The 22,468-nt window shown below is 35.6% G+C and overlaps 1 protein-coding gene across 9 annotated transcripts in view; it reads left to right on the top strand.

Moving 5' to 3' along the window:
* The window catches only part of CAMK2D (calcium/calmodulin dependent protein kinase II delta), a 320,046-nt gene that overhangs the window by 249,654 nt on the left and 47,924 nt on the right, over positions 1 to 22,468 (top strand). For all 9 annotated transcript variants that reach the window (XM_037830526.1, XM_037830524.1, XM_037830530.1 and 6 more), the window contains exons 7-12: positions 414 to 516; positions 6,584 to 6,667; positions 17,628 to 17,722; positions 19,821 to 19,943; positions 21,065 to 21,148; positions 21,608 to 21,650. In XM_037830526.1, coding sequence (XP_037686454.1) covers positions 414 to 516; positions 6,584 to 6,667; positions 17,628 to 17,722; positions 19,821 to 19,943; positions 21,065 to 21,148; positions 21,608 to 21,650 — 532 coding nt within the window. The remainder of the gene's footprint in view (positions 1 to 413; positions 517 to 6,583; positions 6,668 to 17,627; positions 17,723 to 19,820; positions 19,944 to 21,064; positions 21,149 to 21,607; positions 21,651 to 22,468) is intronic.

Raw genomic sequence — 22,468 nt, 5'->3', positions numbered from 1 at the left:
TGGTTCAGCTCTTGTTATCATTTTGCCAAGTTTCCTTCTGCTAAAAATGTCTGTGCTTTGTTAGGCTTCTGAGTCAATGTCCGTGGCCAACTCTGGACCTGAAGTGGCCCGTGAAGGCATGTGAGCAGGTCAAGACAGGTGTCCCCATTCATTTGGTCTCTCCCCAAGTAGATTTTCTCTTCTACCCAATATCTCTCCAATACATTTATGCATCTGTCAGAAGCCTGCACACATGATAAGTTTCAATCATTTGCTAACCAAATTTTCCCTGGAATTTAGGAACGGCAGTCTCCAGGCAAGAGGACAGTGCATGCCATTTTTTTTCCTTCCTAATCTCATAAAATGCTGTTAGTTTTGAGTAGTCACTTAAAATAGGTTCTCATTTTAATCTCTTTTTTTCTTTCTAAATAAAGCCTGAGAATTTGCTTTTAGCTAGCAAATCCAAGGGAGCAGCTGTGAAACTGGCAGACTTTGGATTGGCCATAGAAGTTCAAGGAGACCAGCAGGCGTGGTTTGGTGAGTAGGGCCTCTCTCCTTTGTGATACTCTTCGTTTTCTGGCTCCAGTCACATCCCACTTCCTGACCAAAGTAGAATGGAAATGCTCTTCATCCTAACAAACCTAAAAATTCATCAGTTTTAAGATATTGGACATTAATAGGCACTTAAGTTTACTGACATTAAAGGCTATATAATCTAGAAATAATTTAAGGGATAACATTAATAGAAGAGCAAAAACACGTAAGATTTTTTTTCTTAAAAGATGGGTGAGAAAATAGACCCTGTACTAAGAATTACTAGGAGGGAGTCAACATTCAAAGAGTCCTTTTTTTTTCATTTGAGAGGAAATTGCTTTTTCACATACAACCTCACATAATGCCAAAACTGCTGTGTGAATATTAGGTACCCAGGAAATACTCGCAGAAATTTCACATGTTTGCTTATTAGTGAATTAAAGTTTTTCCTTTTTAAAACATAGCATTTGCGTATATTTTGCATTAATTATCTTCTGTTTCTCCGAATTACCTGTGTCTTCTCTGAAATTCTGATAGTTTTTTAAATTTCTTCATGACAAGATTTCTCTTGCTTTGCACTTAAGGAAGAAATTAACTCTAGGTAAATTTAAACTATAGTATTTCTAACCAGGCTTATGTCTTCTTCAGGATTCAGCCTGAATAAATATCTTACCCGCTGATTTTCTTATGCTTCTTTCTCTGCCATTTCCCAGCATTAACCTATTTTCATGTAGTGTTCTAAAATACAACCTCTCCCCAAGCCTCAGTCTTATTCCTCTTCTGACTTTCAACGTTTTGCAGTTAGATCATTTTTTTAAATGCCTGCCATTCTGATTCCTTTTCCTCTGAACAACAAAATGAACAAAATAGAAAGAGAACTCAAAAAACACTTACTTCATGTGTTTTATGTGCAAACAGTTCTCTGTATTCTTAAACATACACATCTCCTAAGATGTACACGTAGCTACCAAGCTTCACCATGTCTCTCTAATATGCCCCAGCTGAGACGGAAGTGAATGGTGTGGCAGCCTTCCTCCATTTTCTTTGCCAACAGCCTGATTCAGAATCCCATTTTCTGCTAGTCCTGTTTCAGCAGTGCCTAGCTGTACCCTTATCTGTGATCCCTCCAGGCTTTTATACCACCTTGTACATTAGGTCTCTCCTTACCACTGAGGAACCAACCTTGGCAATTGGTTTGTCGTATTTTGACATGAGGGGTCCAACAGGAATAGTGAGGCTATTGCGCAGATGGGCAATGAAATTACTAAAGATACATAAATTAAATAGAAGACCCTGCCCCTCAGGGCGCTGCTTCTGAGGCATATCAGTAACCACTTACCATGCAGGGTGGGACTCAGGCATGCATGAAGTGTCTGGGAACACAACAGAGGAAATACAAAATCTACTCGGGAGAGCTTCAGCAATGAGATAACACTTAGCTTCACTAATGGATGAATGGGTAATTTGTTCACTGGCATTCAAGGGTAAAATGGCCCTCTAGACAGAGGGAGCAAAACATGCAAATGCTCAGAGGCATGAAACTATATTTTTCTATTTCAGAAATAACAAAAGTTTGATATGGCTAAAGTATACTGGGATGAGTGGTAGTGAGTCAGGAAAGGGTTGTATGTCCTTTTGGGGTTTGGCTTTTATCTTAGAGGTTTCAGGGACACAGTGAAAAATGTTTAGTAGAGAGTGACATAATCTGGTATATGTTATATAATGATGATTTTGGTAGCAGTGTAGAGGATGGTTTAAGGATAGTTAGCCTGCAGGCATCACAAAGTTATGCATGATGAGAGCTTGAAGTAGGGAATATGTAAGAACAAACAAGTTCCAGATAACCATAAAAAACAGACAGGGACTTTGAACTCTAAAGGAATCTCCTCAGAACAAGTAAAGGGCCCTGACATTGGTTTTAAAAACAGGACTCTAGTCCCTGGTAGCAGGGAGATTAAGTTTTATAAGAGCAAAGCAGAATCACACTTCATGAGAGACTTGGGGTATGAGGCAGGTTAGGCCCAGGAATGTAATTGCCAGAAATGGATACAATTTGATGACTGGATATCAGGAATAAGACAGAGGAAACCTTACGATCAGAGCTGAGGCTGAAAATTAACATCAGCAACTTGGCCTAAGGATTATAAAATAATTGGGATTGAATTCCTTAATCTCTCCTGGAGATTTTTAAGAACTAACCAGTTCTTAAACAAGGGCTGACCACAGAGGTGTGTGCCTAGATGTAGAGAGAAAGAATATGAGGCTAGAACTCACACAGTGCAGCCAGGCCCCTATTCTGCCACATACCCCAATGCACATTGTGTTCCAGTTACTGGGCTCTGCCTTTATCTCCTCACAAGCTGTTTAAAAGTATGACTTTGTGTAGTGGGAAAAATGCTGCTTTTGGAATCAGAATAACTGAGTTTATATCCTGGCTCTGATTTTTAATAGCTATATGATATTGGACAAGTCACTTTAACTATGTAAGGTCAATATTCTCTTTTTAAGTGGAGATAAAAAACATGTAGGATTATTATGAAACTAAGTGAAGTCGTCCATAGGAGAATGCCTGGGTTGTGAAACATGTCCAGTAATTTCTTGTAAATTTTCTTGGTATGTAGCACCATGTCTCATCTATTTGTTTACTCAGTGAAAGTCTTTGAATGAATGAGAGACTGAATATATCAAGTTAGTGAAAGCAGTAGCATCCTAAGAAATGGCACACATTTTCAGATTGGGGTATTTCATTTCTAAAAGCAAGCTGGGCCCAGAGAGACAGTAACAGATCAGGAGTAAACTGATCAGCACAGTGCTATCAACATTAAGTTCCCGTTAAGGTACCTACTAGGGCAATGACTTTTAAGATGTGTATTTTTAGTTCTAAGAAAATTCACTGTTTTGAAAGTATAGAAAAGCATAGTTTGTAAGCTTGAGGGAACCCACGAGATTCTTTTTTTTTGAGTTTACCCCACTCAAGTTCAAATCCACATAGTTAGCTAACTGATGGAAGAGGAGGCATGTGGTGTTCCACGTTCCTTTTGGATGTACTGCCAGATATATTTTAGGTATTAGGAGCAAGGGCATGTTTTAATATGAATGACTTTAATTTTTTTCATTATTATCTGACATCACAGAATCTGATTAATTTCATCTTTTCAAATTTCATACTAAAATTTGTGTGGAGGGGAAGCTTAGTTACTTAAATTTTTAAAAAAAGCAGGTGTTTTCTTCATTATATATAATGCCAGAATTTGGGAATTTGTCATAATTTTATATATATAAGAAGTATATTATAAATGAAAATAAAACTATACAAGGCATTATAGAAGTCTTTTTCAATCTCATTTTTTAAGTCCAGAATATGCTTGTTTTTTTCCTATGTTAATTTCTCTCTTCCTAGCCATGTGATCTATTTGAATATCAGCCAAAAATGCTAGAAGTGACTACACTAGCTAAGATGGCTAGAACACTTACCAAATAGAACTATCGAAACATGGCCTTTTTATCCTGTGGCACTGGAAATTCTATTTTCAATATGCTTCTAGCTTTTTGTTGTGTCTCTCTCTTGTTTAAATATTAAGGTTTATTAATTACAATAGGTTGCAATATAACACTGGTTAATGGATACATTTCCAACAGTAAGTAATACTGTTTTCTGTTTTTATCTGTTCTGATATTACTATCGACTTTTCAGAATGAGAAACATACACTATCCCTAAACAGGCAAGTTCTCTTTAATATCCCCGTTGATAGCATATATCAAGATATATCTAGAATAAAAATCTAGTTTAATCTCCCTGTAAAGAAAGCCTTACCTGTTTTACCCCCAATATTTCTGTATCCGTGAGGGTGCATTGTACAGTTCACTGTTTCTAAGGTTCATGCATTTATATGTACTCTTTAAAATTCTTAAGGCCCCCACTGACTGCTCAAATGATAGTTGTACTAAATAAAAAATTGATATGATGGTGTTCTTTTAGCATTTTGGTCTCCAGAAGAGGTTTGTAATAATTTACATTTAAATCAACCTTTTTATTTCTTTTTTCCACAGTGTCTTACTTCTCTTCTTCTCTTACTTTTCTACCTAGGTGAAATACCGTTAACACTTCCTGCTCTAGGTCAAGTATTCTACTGAGTTATTTAAGACATATATTAAAGTTTGCCAATTCTATATAGATAGGATGGTACACATTGTATATAAAAAGGTAGATGGAATCCAGAGAAAGGACTACTGAAAACTGTAGGTAGCTAAGGAGATCTCTAAAATTAAAATAATTTAGAGCCACCCTCTGTTAGAGAAAAAATAGAGCAAAAAATTGAGGATTCAAGGAACAGAAAAAGTAGTGTTAAAATGAGAATGAGAAGAGACCTTAAAGAGATTAATTAGGTCACGTGCTCAGCAGTAGAGAGAAATGATGTTGGACGAATGAGGAGGAACAAGTTGAAAAAGGATCTTGAGGTGCAGGCTAAGGATGTTGGGTTTAATCCAGATGTTGGCATTGGTTTCTCATTGGTTTCTCTTTGTGTCTCAACTTGAGAGAAGTTGGAAAAGGATGGCTGGAATAAGAGAGAAAAGGTAGAAATAGCATACTAGAAGCACTGGGAAGCTCTTTAAAATTATTGTACCCATGCCCGACCTTGGCATTAACCAAATCCACATCCCTCTTTTAAGTAATCCTCAAACTTTAGGCTTGGGAACCACCATTTTTGCTCAGTATTTCTTTTCACCTCACAACTACCAAGCAAACTTTTTGCAAGTAAAGATCGCAGTAAAGGTTGGCCCATATAAAGTTTAAGCTACAACCCACAGGTCTTTTCTTGGAGCCCCTTCTCATTGTCCATCCCAGTCCTCCCCAAAAACAAACAAACAAAAGGAAATGTGATGGTTATAGGGGAACAAAAGATGAAATCTTAAATCCTTTGCCATATTTTCTAATGGAATTTTGTTCAGAGAAGGAACCATGCTTTTGGATATATGTTGTTTTTAATACCTCTGCACATAGTATGTACTTAATAAGTATAAATTTGCCACAGAGATGAGGTGAAAAGAAATTCCTTTCTTGGGTACTTTGCATCCCAGTAAATAGAGAATGTGCTTCATTGCTGGTTGCCTATCCTTTTAAAGAGATTTTCCAATTTTTATTTGTGCCTTTAAAGAAAAAAAACTTTCCATCAACAACAGTTATTTTTGGTATTTTTCAACATAACTGTTTTATTTGAAAAACTATTATTTTCAGAAATAAATATTTTAGTCTAGATTCTTGCTTTCAATTATAACTTAGATAATACCATATTGAATTCTGCACTGATTTATATAATTTGAAACTTTCTTTTGCCTTTTAGTTTCTTTTACCACGTCTCCTTAAGTTCAAAGTCTAGTTGATACTTGTTCAAAAATGATTCATCTGAATTCTCCTGAATGTTCTCTTTAGTTGCCAGTTGCAAGTACATGCTGATTATTTAGTAGAACACAGTGAGATCTTTGACGTAGTTCAAGCTTCTTTCTTCACCCGGTGATTTCTTCAGTTACTTCTAGCCCCAGCTTAACCCCCACACCCAGTAAACTACCTTCCTTTAAAAAAAATTTACTGAAAATCTGTTTTAAATTTGTCTTTAGGATCTATGTTTTGGGACCTTTTATTTTATGTGAATATCTCTTACAGTAAATTATTTAGTATCATGATAGCTATCATTTTTTGTGAGGTGCTAATCATATCCTAATTTTCTCCTTAATTATTTTCAAGTTTAAGTTCAACACCCCGAGAAGTAAATGAAAATAAACTGCTAACTTAGTATGCTTAAGTTTACACAGTAACTATACAGCTTGATAGATTAGCCTTCATATCTGGAAAAAGCTTGTAATTTTCTAATAAGCTACAAGGCAGAACAGACTAGTGTTGCTATATAGAGAAATATTAGTTGCATTATTTTAGTACTCTGAAAATCTTGTTTTATTTTGACAAGTATGTCTTCAGATAAAAAAGACAAAAAAAAAGGTTTTTTCCTTCTTTTCACAAATCATATTAATTTTGTCAAGTGAGCTCTACTCATTAACATCTGTTTTCCCTAGGTTTTGCTGGCACACCTGGATACCTTTCTCCAGAAGTTTTACGTAAAGATCCTTATGGAAAGCCAGTGGATATGTGGGCATGTGGTAAGGAATCATATTTTCAAGCAAATTTTGTACATTACTATTGTTATAATTAAAAACACTACCTGTTTTCATTTGAAGTCCATGCTCTCTAATGATTAACTTAAAAGTTTCCACACAGAAAGACAGATTGCTTTCTTTCTGATTCAGTAGACCTGAGGTAGAGAATTTTCATTTTTAACAAGTTCACAGGTAATGCTAATGCTACTGGTTGGAGGAAGCACTTTGAGAACATTAGATTATCTCCTGTAATGGTTATGTGGTTATCTAGTATCCTCTCAGTTGATCCATCCAGCCCTTATGACCAAATAATATGTTTGCCCAAAATGCTTGGCAGAGATTAAGAATGGAGTAGTAGATCTTGGAAAAGAATGAAACTGACCATCCTATGGGAACTGGACTCTGATTTACAACTTTAACAACCTAACTCTAATAAAATAAGTATCCTGTGCAAGTTGGGAGCACAAATTCGGGTAGCAATCGTGTCCAGTCTTATCATTTCCAGGCAAGGGTTTTTAAAGGAAAAGAAGGTTAGACAAGTTGTTTGTGATTGGTGGATATTTGGGGTATTCTAATTGTCCTTCAGATTAAGTAGTTAACTGAATTCTGTATCTCATGATTTATTAATTGTCCTGATGTCCTTGGCGTTTTGAGGAACATCGGTGCTTGAGGCTTTGCATACTTTGTCAGTTTCTAATATCTGGTTGAGACCTGCTTAAGAGTAACCTCCAGAATGACCTCCTGACTCCATTTTAAATCTCTTAGCCATGGTAGCTCTATCTTGTTTTATTTCTCTTAACAAGGGTTATGGACACAAACTAGTTCTCTAAGTCCCTGGCATTGTGTTAATACTCCGAGTCTATAAAAAGATGTTTAAAGATCATAGTTTGGGCTTTCCTGTGCTGCAGACAGATTTTCCTGCCTTTGGTATTTGTCAGCAAGCCTGGAAGAATTTGATGAAAAACTTTCCCTTGATTCCGAAAATATCTTTTTAGATTTGATTTTATTAAACAATTAATCACCACAACTTCATAGTTATGGATTATCCCACATTGTGTTTCTTGTCAGCTTTATTTCATTAGCAACAATGATGTGGTATTGGATCTTACACTGGATGAATCTTTGGATTTTAGAGTAGCCACCATGCTTAGGAAGGCAGTTTTGGAAAGAGTACATGTTTGGAGTCACCATGCCTAGGTTCAAGTCTTTGCTTTGCACCTTCTAATCTTGTCTCTTTACCTGTAAAACAGGAATATATTACCCCAATTCCAGTTCTCCCCTCATAGAATTGTCTGAGAGTCAAATAGGGAACTCTAGCTGAAGTCAAATAGGGAATATTTTATAATCTGTAAAGCAATTCAAAATGCAAACAGCCATTATTATTCTAAAATGTCAGAATTGCCACTTAATTAAAGGGTAATGACTTAGATGTGACCCAAGCTCTCTTTCTGCTGCCTAACTCAGTATATCTTCTAAGCATGATCCCTAAAATGCCTTTGGGTAAGAATATTGTGGCCACATGCCCTTGTTCAAATATAAATGTGAATATCATATAGCTCAAATATTTCCCTTCTTGGTGAGAAATCTGCTCCTAGCACAGATATGTGTTCCAACACAGCTGTTGAAGGACTCGGGCTAGCACAGCCCCAAGATCAAAGAACACACCAGGCACAGAGTGAGACATGGGTTTATTAGGACTTACAAACAGGAGAGAGTTCTTCCCAGTGACAGCCGGGCAGGAAATGGAAGTCAGCACTCTGCAAAGAGTGGGGAGTGCAAAGGGCAGCTTATGAGAGTTTAGGTCAAAGGCATTCCGTAGGGTGTGAGAACAGGGTCTCAGCAGAGTCTCGTGACACAGGGGTCTAGAGATTTGTTATCAACAGTGATCAGGGGAGGAGAGTTTCAGTGCATTGTTTACAATACCATCTGTACACACTTTCTTCCTTGAGGAGGTCTGATGATGACCTTCAACTTCTATCCCAGTCAGGCAGGCTGTTATATGCTATGGGTCCTCATTCTTCATTAGGGAGTGGGAGCCTGGGCCCTGGGTCCCCACAATATGTTTCTGATGAACTTAAAAAGTAGTAAAGAGTTTCCTGAGAGGCAGTCAAAGATAGATTTTGTGGAGGAGAGAAGTTAAGGGGTGTAGCTAGCGAGCTGTGCTATGCTTGGACCGTGGACACTAGTAGGTATGTGGTGTAGACTGCTGAGTAACCTGGGGGAGGAAGGAGGACTCGTGGTTGTGGGCACTGCACAGGATTTCTTTGCTTTCTTCTCCAGATAACCTAAGCCCAGCTTCTCCTCCTCTGCCTCTTCCTTCATCCCTCCTTCTTTTTCTCATTTCCTTCCTATTTTCTCCCTTTTCCTTCCTCTTTCCCATCTGCTTCATAAGTAAGAGGTAGTATGTGTAGCAGTTAAGAGAATACACACAGCTCTTCAACTTCCTAGCTGTGTGACCTGGTAAAATTATTTAGTCACTCTGTATCTCAGATTCCTCTTATTTAAATGGGGGTAGTAATAGTACATACCTAGTAGGACTGCTGAGGATTTTCTTTTTAAATAAAATGTGCTAATTACTATTACAATTATTGTTAGAAAATAAGTGTTTCTTTGTAAATGAAGTTTCCAGATAACTGATATGTAACCTTATGATAGACTTAGGAAGCAAATTTTAATCAGTAACTAAGTATTATTGTTGTGACCATAAATATTATGACAGATACTGTGATGCCCTCATCTGATTACCTGAATACCACCTACCCTCAATCTGCTTTATTTGTTTCCTTTTAAATACTTTTGGTTAATTTTCTTTTGTTCTTCAAAAGATGTTATTGTTGACAAATTTGACAACTCCTGAATCATGTTCCTCTCATTCAAAGAATTTAAATAGTTTCATTTGTTTGGTTCTTGCATTAAAAACATTTTTCACAATGTGTAAATTTTGCTGGTGTTGGGAGATATCGTACCCTTTAAAAAGAAACACACAAAATTTGGTATTCTATACCAGGGATTTTTCCCTGGCTGTGCAGCAGAATCACTCATGAAATTTATATGTAGAGACATATCCCAACCCTGCATGGGCCTTCTGCTTTAGTGGGTCTAAGATGGAGCAGACAGCTATATTTTTTAATAATCTTTGGTATATCACCAGGGTTTAGACTCACTGTCTTATACTCACCAAACACACTGTGCTCAGTTGTAATATTACCTTGGTAAATTTGAGTATACTTGGTTTCTGGACTTTCTGTTTGAGTAAATTTCTATAATACAGTTTGTATAGCTAACCTTTTTAAATAATGAAATGTCCTGTAATAATAGGTTTCCACATCTGTGAAATGTGAGCTAACTTATAGGGCAGAAGCTCTAACTTTCATAGCTGGAAGAGGGAAGAAAGACAGGTGAAGAGTCTGAGCAACAAAGAATCTTAAAACCTAAGTAAAAATTCGATAGACAAATATATATATGTGTATGTATGTGTATATATTAATATGTATATATACACATAAAATCATAAGTACATATACATAAAATCATAAGTACACATACACATATAGATCTCATGAATAATTTAGAAATTAAATGAATAAATAAAAGCTTAGAACCATAGAATATTTTAAGATTTCAACCCAAATTTTGCATTGGCAGAGCCAACTTTCACTTTCCTCTGTTATATCCTGACCTTTACTTTATTCATATAATGTTCTGCAAACAGCCACATTCCTTTGTGACAAGCCATTTCTTATTTGGAGGATATATTTGTTGCCAACTCCCATTTTCTTTAGAGACTCTGTGAATCTTTTAATGGTGTGCCTAGAAATACACTAGGGATTACACATTTAACTATGGAAATGTCTTAGGGATTCTAATATTGCATATTTTGGGGTGGGGGAAAATGACCACAACTGAAAACATCATAATGGACCCTTCTACTTTTTGCTACATTTTTGGTTTACTGCTATGGGTTTAGAATATTGTTTTATCTTTTTATTACATGTTCCTCACTTAGTTAATGCATGAAAGTTATATTAAATTCACTTTATTTATAAGTTGGTGCTTCCTTGCTCATCACCCCTGTAATAATCACCAAATTAATGTACCTGTTATTTGGTTGCTTTTAGGTTATGGTGTATCTCAAGAGAAACACTTTTTCAACCATCTATTAGCACTAGCTACTGACAATTGAGTAGTTAGTTCTTTTCAAGGTTAGACACTGAGGAGTGTCATAAGAAATGACATTATCCAGATAATAAAAGTAACGCAAGAGAAGTCATTTAGCAGAATGGCAGCTAGTCTTCTCTGTGAATTAAGCTGTGAGCACCCACTACAGCAGATTCTTTGTTTTCATTTTTTTTAAAGAAGTCTATTCCTTATTTTTATTAGAAATATGCAATTATCTGCATATAGGAAATTTCAAATACTTACCACCATTGTCTTGCCTCTGTGATCCAGTACAGAGTGTGGTCTGACCTATTCTCAGTCTTTGAAAACAACTAGTCTTTTATTGAAAAATAAAAACAGACATTAATGAAACAATAACATATCTCCATGTTCTGCCGTTAACAATAGTAAATTGATTTGATGGCTTTCTTGCATATATAGCTGTTTCCATAATTCCCTAATGGGAGTAGAAGATGTTGTTTATATATGTCATTGGATCCCTGGCTTTTTAATAGAACTTCCTTCTATAACTTAACTTAAAAATATAAGTAATTGCACCACCACTACCACCAAACATACTTTATCTTACTGCTTCTATATCTGAATTAGATCTCTCGTGGAACAGTTATGAGTGATAGTAAATTAGTGGTTGTCACAGACTGTGCCATGACTTTTGACAAACATTAGGAATATTATGGAATAAGTTTTATATTTTCTTTCATGGTTAATTTAAGTTCAGCAGTTGCATGATTTCTGGGCCTAGACCTTTTCATATTTCAGCTGGGATAAGTCCATATTGAGCACTCTGCTGGGAAGTATTTACCGTTTTGAAGTCTCAAGCACAATGGGCAATTTGTTGCTGTTACCAATGCTGTGATTACCTTGCTCTGGAATATCATAAATATGTCTTGCAATTAGAAGGTTACCTCTAATTAAAAGGCTATTCTGTAGGACCCATGTCCTTGTCAGTCTTTAACCCATGGAGTCTTACCCCCAGTCATAGTCTTATCAATATCCTCTTATTTTAAGCTCATATACTATCTTATATCTCTCTTAATATTGTATGTATGATTTTCTTAATTTGGTGTTTTTCAAATTGTGACCCACAGACCACTGCTTCACAGTGATTTGATCAACTTCCTGGGATCCACCCCAGAACCCTTGAATAAGATTCTCTGGGATGAGCCTCAGGAATTTGCATTTTTTTACAAGCTTCTCAGGTGATTCTGATGCATGGCAAGGCTGAGAAGCACTCCCCTGCCTAGATTGCACACTCCTTTAGGGCAGTCACTCGGTGGCAGGTGTTTATTTGATTCTTACGGGACTCATACGCAATATGGCAGAGGTTGCAGACAAGTGGTACACCGATGCCTTTGCCAAAGGGTTGGAACATTTTTTTGTTTTTTGCTTTGGCATTTATTATGTATCTCTATAATTCATTATAATAAATAATCTCAGATTCTGGCTTCTCCTGAGTAATCAAAAGAACTGACAATGCCATGCTTTTATCATATATAGTAGCATTACCTGTCAGAAAGACAGGATATGTGCCTCCACTTACCACCCCACCCCATGCACAGCCTGGGCACAGGCGTTCAACATGCCTGCCTGTCCCTGAAGAACTGTCAGTTTGTCACTCCTACTACATGGCATAGATGAGTTTCCATCCCCTGAAAAATAACTTCCTGTCATGCTGACCTTGATTCTCTAGCTCTTTGTCCTACCCATATTGGCCCTTTAGTTCCCAAAATGTTGCTTGAGCACTTTCCTTATTTGAGTAAGTATAGTGATTTTTTGCATAAGGTGTTATAACAAGATAGGACAGAGTGCTATACTTGTCACTCAGAGTTTACTGAACATTTCCAAATTCCACTTTGAATGCGAGCTCATGGTGTACCCCTTTATTTACCAAGACTATTAATATTAAGCTCATGTCTTGAATGTCTTGATTAGATTATTCCCACTAACCTGTCAGAATTTTTCAATATTTTTCTTTGTCTCTCCATTCCCTTCATAAAATGCCTTTGAATATTTTGATCATTAATGTGATTATAAGATTAAACATTTTTCTAACTCTAGTTTTTATTAAATGTTCTTGGTAATATAGTCTTTCTTTCTAATCATAATCAGTGCTTCTCAAAATCCTTATTAATCAAACATATCTAGCGTTCCCCAATAACAAAAATACATACAAGATAATGAAAACTAGTTTCAGCTCCCATTATGCAAAAACCACTGTGCAAAAATAATTTTGGTTTTTTACTTTTTATTATGGAAAATTTGAAACATACAAAAAAAGAGAGAATAGTATTATGAACTTATGGTTAATCCTACTTCATCTATACCCCTACTAGTTCCCCCCACTCTAAGTTTATTTTTACTTAAATCCAAATATCATGTCAATAAATCTGTAAGATGTTTTAATGTATATCTCTAAAAGAAAAGGACTCTTTTAAAAGCATGGCAATAATGACATTATCACAGCTTAAAATTTAATAATTACTTAATATAATCAAATATAGAGGCAGTGTTTCTATTTGTCCTTTTGTCTCATAATTTTACTATGGCTTGTTCAAATTTGAATCCAAATAAGGTCCAAATTAGCTTTATCACTTAATTTTTTTTTTAATTTCTTCGTTATGCACTCTCTCTTTCTCTCTCTCATTTTAAATGTTGAAGAAACACAGAACACCCCTAGTGCCCTTATCTTTCTCTCTACCTATTATTTACCACTAAAAAGAACCAGAACCAAGACCCCATTTGGAGGTAACTGATTGCAGGTCTGCTGCAGAAGAACAGGATGACCCAGGAACCTCTTGTCATGCCAGAAAGAAGGGAAACTGTGAATAGCCACTGGGTTTCTGTTAACAGGACTCAGGGGCCAACTTGAAGAGTCTTCCATTGGTCAAAATGGGACAATTTAGAGGTTGAATAATTTTTTTAAAATAACAGTAAGAGATTGAAACACTCAAATAAGTTTAAATCCATGAGTTTCTAATGATAACAAAACAAGAAATATCCTAACCTTTGGGGGATGCTAGGGAACCAACCCATTATTTCAAAACTGGTTAATAAAAGGAAAAACATCAAACAATGTTCCTACCTTTCCTTTATGACTTGTACTTCAGGGGAACCAAATAGTTGATGAAGTAAGTTCTTCTTGCTCTAAAGAACAGGTGATAGAATTAGAATTCATCATTTTACAAAAAATGAAATCATATATGTAGGCAGTGATAAACAATGGCTATTGGCATCATGAGGGACACTGGACATTTGGGGATCACATCACCACCACTGAGGTGTTGCTGGGAAAAAAAAGAAGAACCTGGGAATGAGCAAGTCTGTAGATCTAATGTCAATTTACAGGATATATAGTAGACAAAGCAGCAGGTAAAACAACACCACAGGGATGCAACAGTAAAAACTAGTTCTACATGGTTGAAAAACCATAATGTGTGTTAAAGAAATATTATCTGAAAAACCATTGTTGATGGGAAGGCAAACTTATCTGAGTGGTCAACCCAACATTTGGCTTAATCATATAACTACATTTTGATTGAATTTAAAGTTTTTTAGTAACTTAGATAGAAGGCAAGAAAGAGAACCAGGCTTTTTTTTTTTTTTTCCCCATCTTTTTCTTCCTCTGACCTAGGAGGAAAAGATAAAATATTAAAATATTCAGGTTTTAAGAAAAAGGTACATGGGGACTTTATTAGTGAGGCAAGTACTCTTGATTAGACAACAAAATGTTTAAAGTGACCACTTGTTAGAGTACATAACTGAAGAAAAGTGACTGCAAGGAACATTTAAAGCAAGATCAAATTGAAACCTTACTAATGAGGCAACATATAAAAATTGTTTAAATGACCACTTGATGTTAAAGTTCATAGATAAAGAAAAAGTGGTGATGTTTAAGGCATGACCGCATCAATCTTCTTCTGGCTGAAGCAGTTAAGTTACTGATTCTCTTGGCCTCTGTTTCTTCATCTGTATAATGGGGATAGTAACATCCATCTTATAGCACTGTAGAAAGATTAAATGAGATAATGTGTTAAAATAAATGTTGCCTACTCTTGTTATTGTTAATGCCATGACTCTCATAGCTATTCTATACTTTCAGAAACTAGAATTCTAAGACAGCGTAACTCAGGCCTCAGACTCTAATATGAGTACATCAAAGTAAGCTTACAAAACAATGTTCATTTAAACAGGCGTTGACAGTTTATATTAAACATCAGTATACTCAACAGTGCCTGTGGGTTTTTTTTTCCTTTAAATCTTGGGCCCAAAAATCTTAAAAAACAAGAAAACTCCTATAATTATACTACTATTATACTATTATTTTATTAAAAGTACATTTTTTGGTAGAAACCCCTAAAATCAAACTATTAAGTTGAAGAAATTTATGTATGTATTGGCTGCCCAATCTTGGGGAATGAGCCGTCCCCTTCCCAGAGAAGTCCTCAGGATCAAGTGACAGCCCCCAAGACTGTAGACAGTGCACAGGTGTAAGAGCCTCAGGGACTATGTTTCCCACCCTAGCCTGGGTTCAGAATGCTAGATGTCTGTTGTGAGTCGGTTTCGTAATTTTTAACAGCCTAACTTCAGATATTTTTTAGAAAATAAACAACATAGGAAGTTTCTTTTCCACTCCCTGAATCATAGTTGAGGGTGAAAACTACTCAGAAATAGCCTCTTTTCTATTTGTGTCCTGAGAGCACAAACACAGACACTCATCATCATTATCATCATCATCAACATTAGATGCACTGTTAGATCAGGTAGTAAAAATGACATGAAAATTTATATGACAACACATTAAGTCTATAATACAGTGAGAAACAGAAAAATTAGTTTTACGTTGCAAGGCTGAGTTATCATTATATTGAATTTTTTTTTTAACTCCACTGTGGGGAAATAATTTTCAATCTTGTTTTAAAATCCTTGTTAGGTTTTTTAATTTAAGAATGCTGTGTACAATGATTTACTCTGGTAGTTACTTACAGGATTTTAAAAATCCTTTTGAATTGTATGTTCTTTAAGCAGGCTATAAAAATCTAGGATGATTAATTAAACCATTGTTTAACCCCCATTTTAGCTGCAGTGGTATCTGTATTAGTTAGGGGTTCTCTAGGGAAACAGAATCAACAAGAGATATCTATAAATATAAGACTGATAACAGTGTCTCACGCACATGTGGGTATGCACGAGTCCGAATTTCATAGGGCAAATAGCAGACTGGCAACTCCAATGAAGATGTTTGATGAGCTCCTCAGATAGCGAACTGGCAACTTCAATGAACGTGTTCGATGAACTCCTGAGGAAACGAACTGGCAACTTCAACGAACTCATCAGGAAACACTTCTGGTCAGCCGAAGAAGTGAAGGTGCTCTATCTGTCTCACTTAAAAGTCTTCAACTGATTGGATTAAATCCAGCTGACTGCATTCTCTCATTTTGGAAGACATGCCCTTCTTTGACGTCATCAGTCACAACTGCAGCCAGTTGACTGATGATTTAATAAACCAGCTTTTTGGTTTACCAGCAGCGACAAGCGTCCTCACAGCAATGGTTAGGCCAGTGCTTGCTTAACCAGACACCTGGGTGCCATCACCTGACCAAGGTGACGCATGGACCTAACCATCACAGTATCTATTGTCTAAAGATGTCCAGAATGATGGGCAGGAGCAGGACTAGATATTCCTAAGAAAGAAAAGATAAAGAAACCTCTGGTAAGTGAAAAGAGGAGTCACAGGGTATACCCAGGCAAAGATTCACCTGTCTTATGCTTCTCTCTCAGGTTCCCCCAGCTTAAGGGAAGACAACAAGAAAAAAGCAAGCAGGAGAGGTCAGAGGAATGGCTGGCCTTTCTAGCAGAGAATGAGCTATAAAAGAAACTGAAGACCTTAAGTGGTCAATAGAGTATTTGAAAAGAAGAGGGGAGGACATTTGATGATAAAGGGACCATAGTGTCAAAACAATTCCAGTAGACATTTTAACTCAGGTACAATTTCATTCAAAGTTAAAAGTCTCTGAATAAAAAATTTAAAAAAACACAATTAAATTTAGTCATAAATTGATTAAATTCATTTGAAAATAGCTGCATATTTATGAAAAAAGATCAGATTATATTATAGCTGAATATTTATTGCTTTGAATTTTGTGTGCAATTTCAGCCTCCTCTTTTTCATCTCCTTTGATATATGCTGTCCTGCAGTATTGTTGGTTTAGTTGATTTATTGAAAAACTATTTTTGAAGGCTAAGCTAAGCACTGAAGAGATTACTGTTTTCAACTCCTTGTATATATATGGTATCCACATTTCCAGGGATCCTGGCTATTTAAAGCATGAAATTATAACCAGGGCACCATCACTCAACAGCTTGTCCTAATTACCAGCAAAATAACTAAGAGGAAATAAGTAACATTAAACTTTTCAACTTCTACCTATAAAGTGACTAAAATCTCATAGCATCTGTATAGGTAAGAGTTAAGGGAGGCCAAAGAATGCATCTCCTGAAATGACAGGTTAGTTCCATCTTTAGGCATTGCCATACCATTCCTCTAGCATTCTTAGGTCTTTGTGCTGCGTTGCCACATATTATCAAAATTCTTCAGCATTGGAGGAGGGACATTCGCCCTCTGCAAAGTGCTTCGGAGTGGATCATAATATATATCTCTGAAATTTTCCAACAATCTACTTTCCTCTTTTTTGATGGATGCAGCCTAGTATCATTGTGGATCAGCCACACTTAATTTTTATTGTCTGTATGACCTAAATTATGTTACTATTCCAATTTTCTCCAGGTGTCATTCTCTATATTCTACTGGTGGGTTATCCACCCTTCTGGGATGAAGACCAGCACAGACTCTATCAGCAGATCAAGGCTGGAGCTTATGATGTATGTAATAAATGTTCATATAATTTTAGATGAGGGTTTGCTTCTTGTTTGTTGACAAAGAGATATTTTTTGTTGCTATTTTACCCTTAAGTTGTAATAATTTCTCTTACTGTTTTCCTCTCCATTAAGGAAAGGAAGATAAAGAATAAGAAATGCATCATATATTGAATTTCTATTGTCTTTTAGCTCATGATCTCCTAAGATTGAAAGGAAAACATTTTGAAATCCTTGAGGAAAGACTTGTCTTGTCAAATTTTTCAACTAATAGTGCATTTTAAAACATTTAAAAAATTAAAAGACTTATGCTTTGGAATTGATGACTACCTCTTTAGTTGAATTATATTCCCAAAGACCTGTTATGTAATTTTTAATTATATGCCAACAATACATTGCTGTGTGGAATGGTGATCCATGTATCAGATAGAAACAAATTTGATACTCTAATCCGATGATTTTAAAACAGTACTCTAACTCCTTCAGGGCCTGCTGCTAGAGATAGGGGTCAGCAAAGTTTTTCTTTAAAGAGCTAGATGGTAACTCTTTTAGGCTTTGAAGGCCACATAAGCTCTCTGTCACATATGCTTCTTTTTTTGTTTGTTTGCTTCTTTGTTAATCAACCATTTAGAAATGAAAAAAATAAAAGCAAAAAAATCCTTAGCTTATGAGTGCTATAAAATCAGGAGGCAAGCTGCTATTGACCGATGGGCTGCGCTTTGTCAATCCTATCTTAGAGGATGGGAACATCCCTCCACTACATCAGTTTTCATTTTTTTTCTTGTTTACCTATGGGCTTTTGTGCAAGTTTTCATTTGAAGAAAGGGTTTTACATCTGAAGAATATTTGAAAAATCACTATTCCAATACATTTGATTTACAATTAGTGTATTTGAAAATAGGCATAATTGTGCCAAATTATTATTTACTTGGCCATGGTGAGCACATTCACCATCTTTACAAATTAGAATTAGGGTCCCCTCTGGGCAGACATATTCCTGCAAATGTACTGCTTGGTCAACATGGAGGAGTTGCTTTGTGAAAATTAGAAAAAATTTAAGGAGGTCCTTATTTACTATTGCTCAACCTGCACAACATTAAGCAACAGCCCTGAGTGTTTATTCTGTAGTTCATAATCATCAACAAGTTTTTACAACTGCCCAAAAAGAGCTTCTGGAATAAAACTGAGAATTGTTAGCCTGGAAAAAATTACTCATATTAAAGAGTCAATATCATTTTCCTCATGTTTCGTTTTACCAGTAGGTCAAAAGTGGTCCAATTTATGTCCTGCAGCAACTAATGTGATGCAAATTTTTCTTAACCAATTGAGAATAGTATTTCTGCTTAATATGCTAATTCTGTGAAAGTGAAGTTAAAGAATTGTCAATAAAAAATTAACCTAAAGAAATGTAATAACCTTTATATAGTTATTAATATCAAATATTACTAACAAGTTATGAAAGTTGGTTATTTTCATGAACTTCCCTTTGGTGAAATTTGTAATTAAGTAGCTAATTAACATTCTTGAAGAGTTAACTTCAAGAATGTTAAATCCTGCCGAGGCTCATGTAGCCTAGATTCCTTCTCACTATAGCACACCATGCAGCCACAATTCATAGATCAGTTTGTCACAGGAATTTGTGCTGATTGATTATCTCTGCTGTTATTGCCCATGAGTTGTGAAAGTATATAATTCTTCATTTTGAACCTTGGCATAATAGCATGATAACATTGGTATATGTGATAACCTTTCAATTTTTATTGACTTTTGCAGATAATTATGAAAAAGATTGCATAGAATTTCATTTTTAGGTCAAAGAAAAGATACTTTGAGAGAGAGAGAAGATTCTTAAGTTGTTTTTCTCATTATTAAAATGTATCTGCTGATAGAAATACATCTTAATTAATATGTATAGGTATCTACATACAGAAAGGAGGATATATTGCTATAGATTTATCTATATTTAGATGCAATTTAATTTATACAAAAAGTAAATTTATGAATAAATTCACTGCTTAAGGGAATGATTAATAATTTTTTGGCTCTTCCATGTTCAAGTGAGTGTATCTATTTTTTAACTTTTCACAAATTTATATTTTTGAAGTTTCCATCACCAGAGTGGGACACCGTGACTCCTGAAGCCAAAGACCTCATCAATAAAATGCTTACTATTAACCCTGCCAAACGTATCACAGCCTCGGAGGCACTGAAACATCCATGGATCTGTGTAAGTGAAAGTTCCCCCAAAACTTTGGGAAGTAAAATAAAAAATAAACTGTCCTTTAGATACTGTTTTCATGGATTTAAAATAATTTTGCAGAAAAACATGAAAGCCAGAATGAATAAATTTTTAAAATTTTTATTGTGGTAATGTATATACAACAAGAAAATTCCCATTTTAACCACTTTCCATTGTACAATTTAGTGGTATTAATTACATTCACAGTGATGAGCTACCATCTCCATCATCCACTGCCAAAACTTTTCCATCACCTCAAACAAACTCTGTATCCATTAAGCATTAACTCCCCTTCCGTACCCCTACCCTGGCCTCTTGTAACCTGTGATCTAGTTTCTGACTCTGAATTTGCTTATTCTGGTTATTTCATAGTGAAATTACACATTTCTTCTTTTCTGTTAGAATGTACTAATTTTTGATGCAAAATATTTAACCAAACACATTTTATAATGGTAAAAACGCTATTTCAGGTAGTTAAGTCCAGTTTATATAGGCTGCTAAATAAATATTGCCTACAATAATAAAAAGAATGAACATTCCCCACACCGATTATTGACATTACTCATGAACAGAGGTTAAGAAAAAAAACACCAAGGTCAAATATATCCCAGAAGAAAAGATTAGACAAAGTTCATTAAGCAGTTTTTGAAATAAATGTTAGAAACAGGGAGTAGAGTTTTACTACATAAAGGAATGACCTTGGTAGTCTGAAGATACTTTAAAATTACTAAGAAAATAGTGTGAAATTTAGGGGTAAACTAGAGACTTCAGTAAATTTTTAGGTATGAGTGACAAATGTTACAACAATGAATAAGATGTTAAGTTAAGGCAGTTTGATAGAAATCGGTTAAAGACATTGAAATAAAGATAATTTGGGAATTTATTGATATCCTTTTCTATACTTTTCATAAACTAAATATTGCATCCTAGTCTTGAATAGTCTTGACAAAGTTAGTCTTTTTCATTGTGTACATTTATAATTGGATACTATAAGTTGACCATATGGATGCAGATACCATTAATACAGATTTGAGGAAGTTGAAGTTACTAGTATGCTTAGTATGCGATAAATATGCTCAATTAAGTTGCTTTTTTCCCTCTATTTCCAGCAACGTTCTACTGTTGCTTCCATGATGCACAGACAGGAAACTGTAGACTGCTTGAAGAAATTTAATGCTAGAAGAAAACTAAAAGTAAGTAATTTTGCGTTTTGTGGGGAGGTAGGTTTGACAGAGTGAGAAGTGAGAGACTGTGTGAGGAAAATGGCTTTCAACAAATTCTTTTAAATTGTAGACCTCGATACTCTTTGCGTTCCTCTTCTGGATCTTGGGAAAATGAAATATACACTGGAATTAAAATAATGATGAAAAAGTTAGGATTGCTGTGGCGATATGTGCTCTGGTCCCTCCCTTCAGTGGAAAACAGCTGTGCAATTTGATCAGCTGAATCCGGCCACCCGCCTTAGGGAGCACCCGGCATTCGGAGAGACACTGGCAGGCTACTCTCAGGAAACCAACACACAAAAATAAACAAACAAAACTCCCCTGAGAAAGTGAGGCTAGGAAAAGCTTTGTTATTGAAGACTCTGTATGTTTCTTAGGTTAAAGATTTGCAGGGGTGACATCAATTTTGTACTCTTATTTCTTTGACAGGGTGCCATCTTGACAACTATGCTGGCCACAAGGAATTTTTCAGGTACATGCGTTAAGAACTCTGCTCCTTATCCTCTGCTCTTCTCTTTAGCAGTCTTTTTTGTCTCTTTGGAATTTTTTTAAAAATCTAATAATTAGGAAAAACACTGTGATTCATGGATGGCAAATGTGTAACATGGATTCCTTCCACTCCCGTGGCTGCCATTAGTGACCTGCCTGGGTACTCTCTCCTGCGGAGCCTCCTGGGACCCCAGTCCTCACGGAGCACCTCAGGCAGCCCTGCAAATAGTCAGTGCTGGCACAAGACTTGGAACCAATTCGTCATCTCTGCTGGGGTGCACAGAAGTTGCAGAAATACATAACCCTTCATTTTGAAGCTCAGCATTTCAAACCTGGCATTAATTAACTGATATTCCATAAAGTAATAGCTATGAGTAAGTTATTTTTGTCCCATTCACATAGGAAATCCCAATAAACAAGATTGTTAAATGAAGAACTTTATTAAGGAACCCAGTTCTTTTAGGCCTAACTTCTTTGGATAGTACAGTAATATTTTGCTGTTCTATAAAAATCATTACAAATTTCAAAGGTAGCAAGAATTTACAGAAAACCTACATCATCAATATCATAGGATAATCAATGTTCCTCAAAATGATTCCATGGTAATAATAACTTTGTTAAATAGTGGGCAAAATGAAACTAAACCATTTCTTTTTTTAGGAGCAACTCACTAAAATGAGAAGTATATGGTTTTTCTAGATTTTTTTTGAGTTTTTGGAGTCCCCTTTTTTTGGTAGAATATCTCAAAGAACCAGGTTTCTAATAACAAACTTTGGGGAAATGCTGATCAGTCTTATGCAT

Source organism: Choloepus didactylus, chromosome 3, assembly GCF_015220235.1.
Source record: "Choloepus didactylus isolate mChoDid1 chromosome 3, mChoDid1.pri, whole genome shotgun sequence".
NCBI lineage: Eukaryota > Metazoa > Chordata > Mammalia > Pilosa > Megalonychidae > Choloepus > Choloepus didactylus.
Note: the sequence above shows the minus strand (reverse complement) of the source record. Positions and strands in the feature narration are given on the sequence as shown.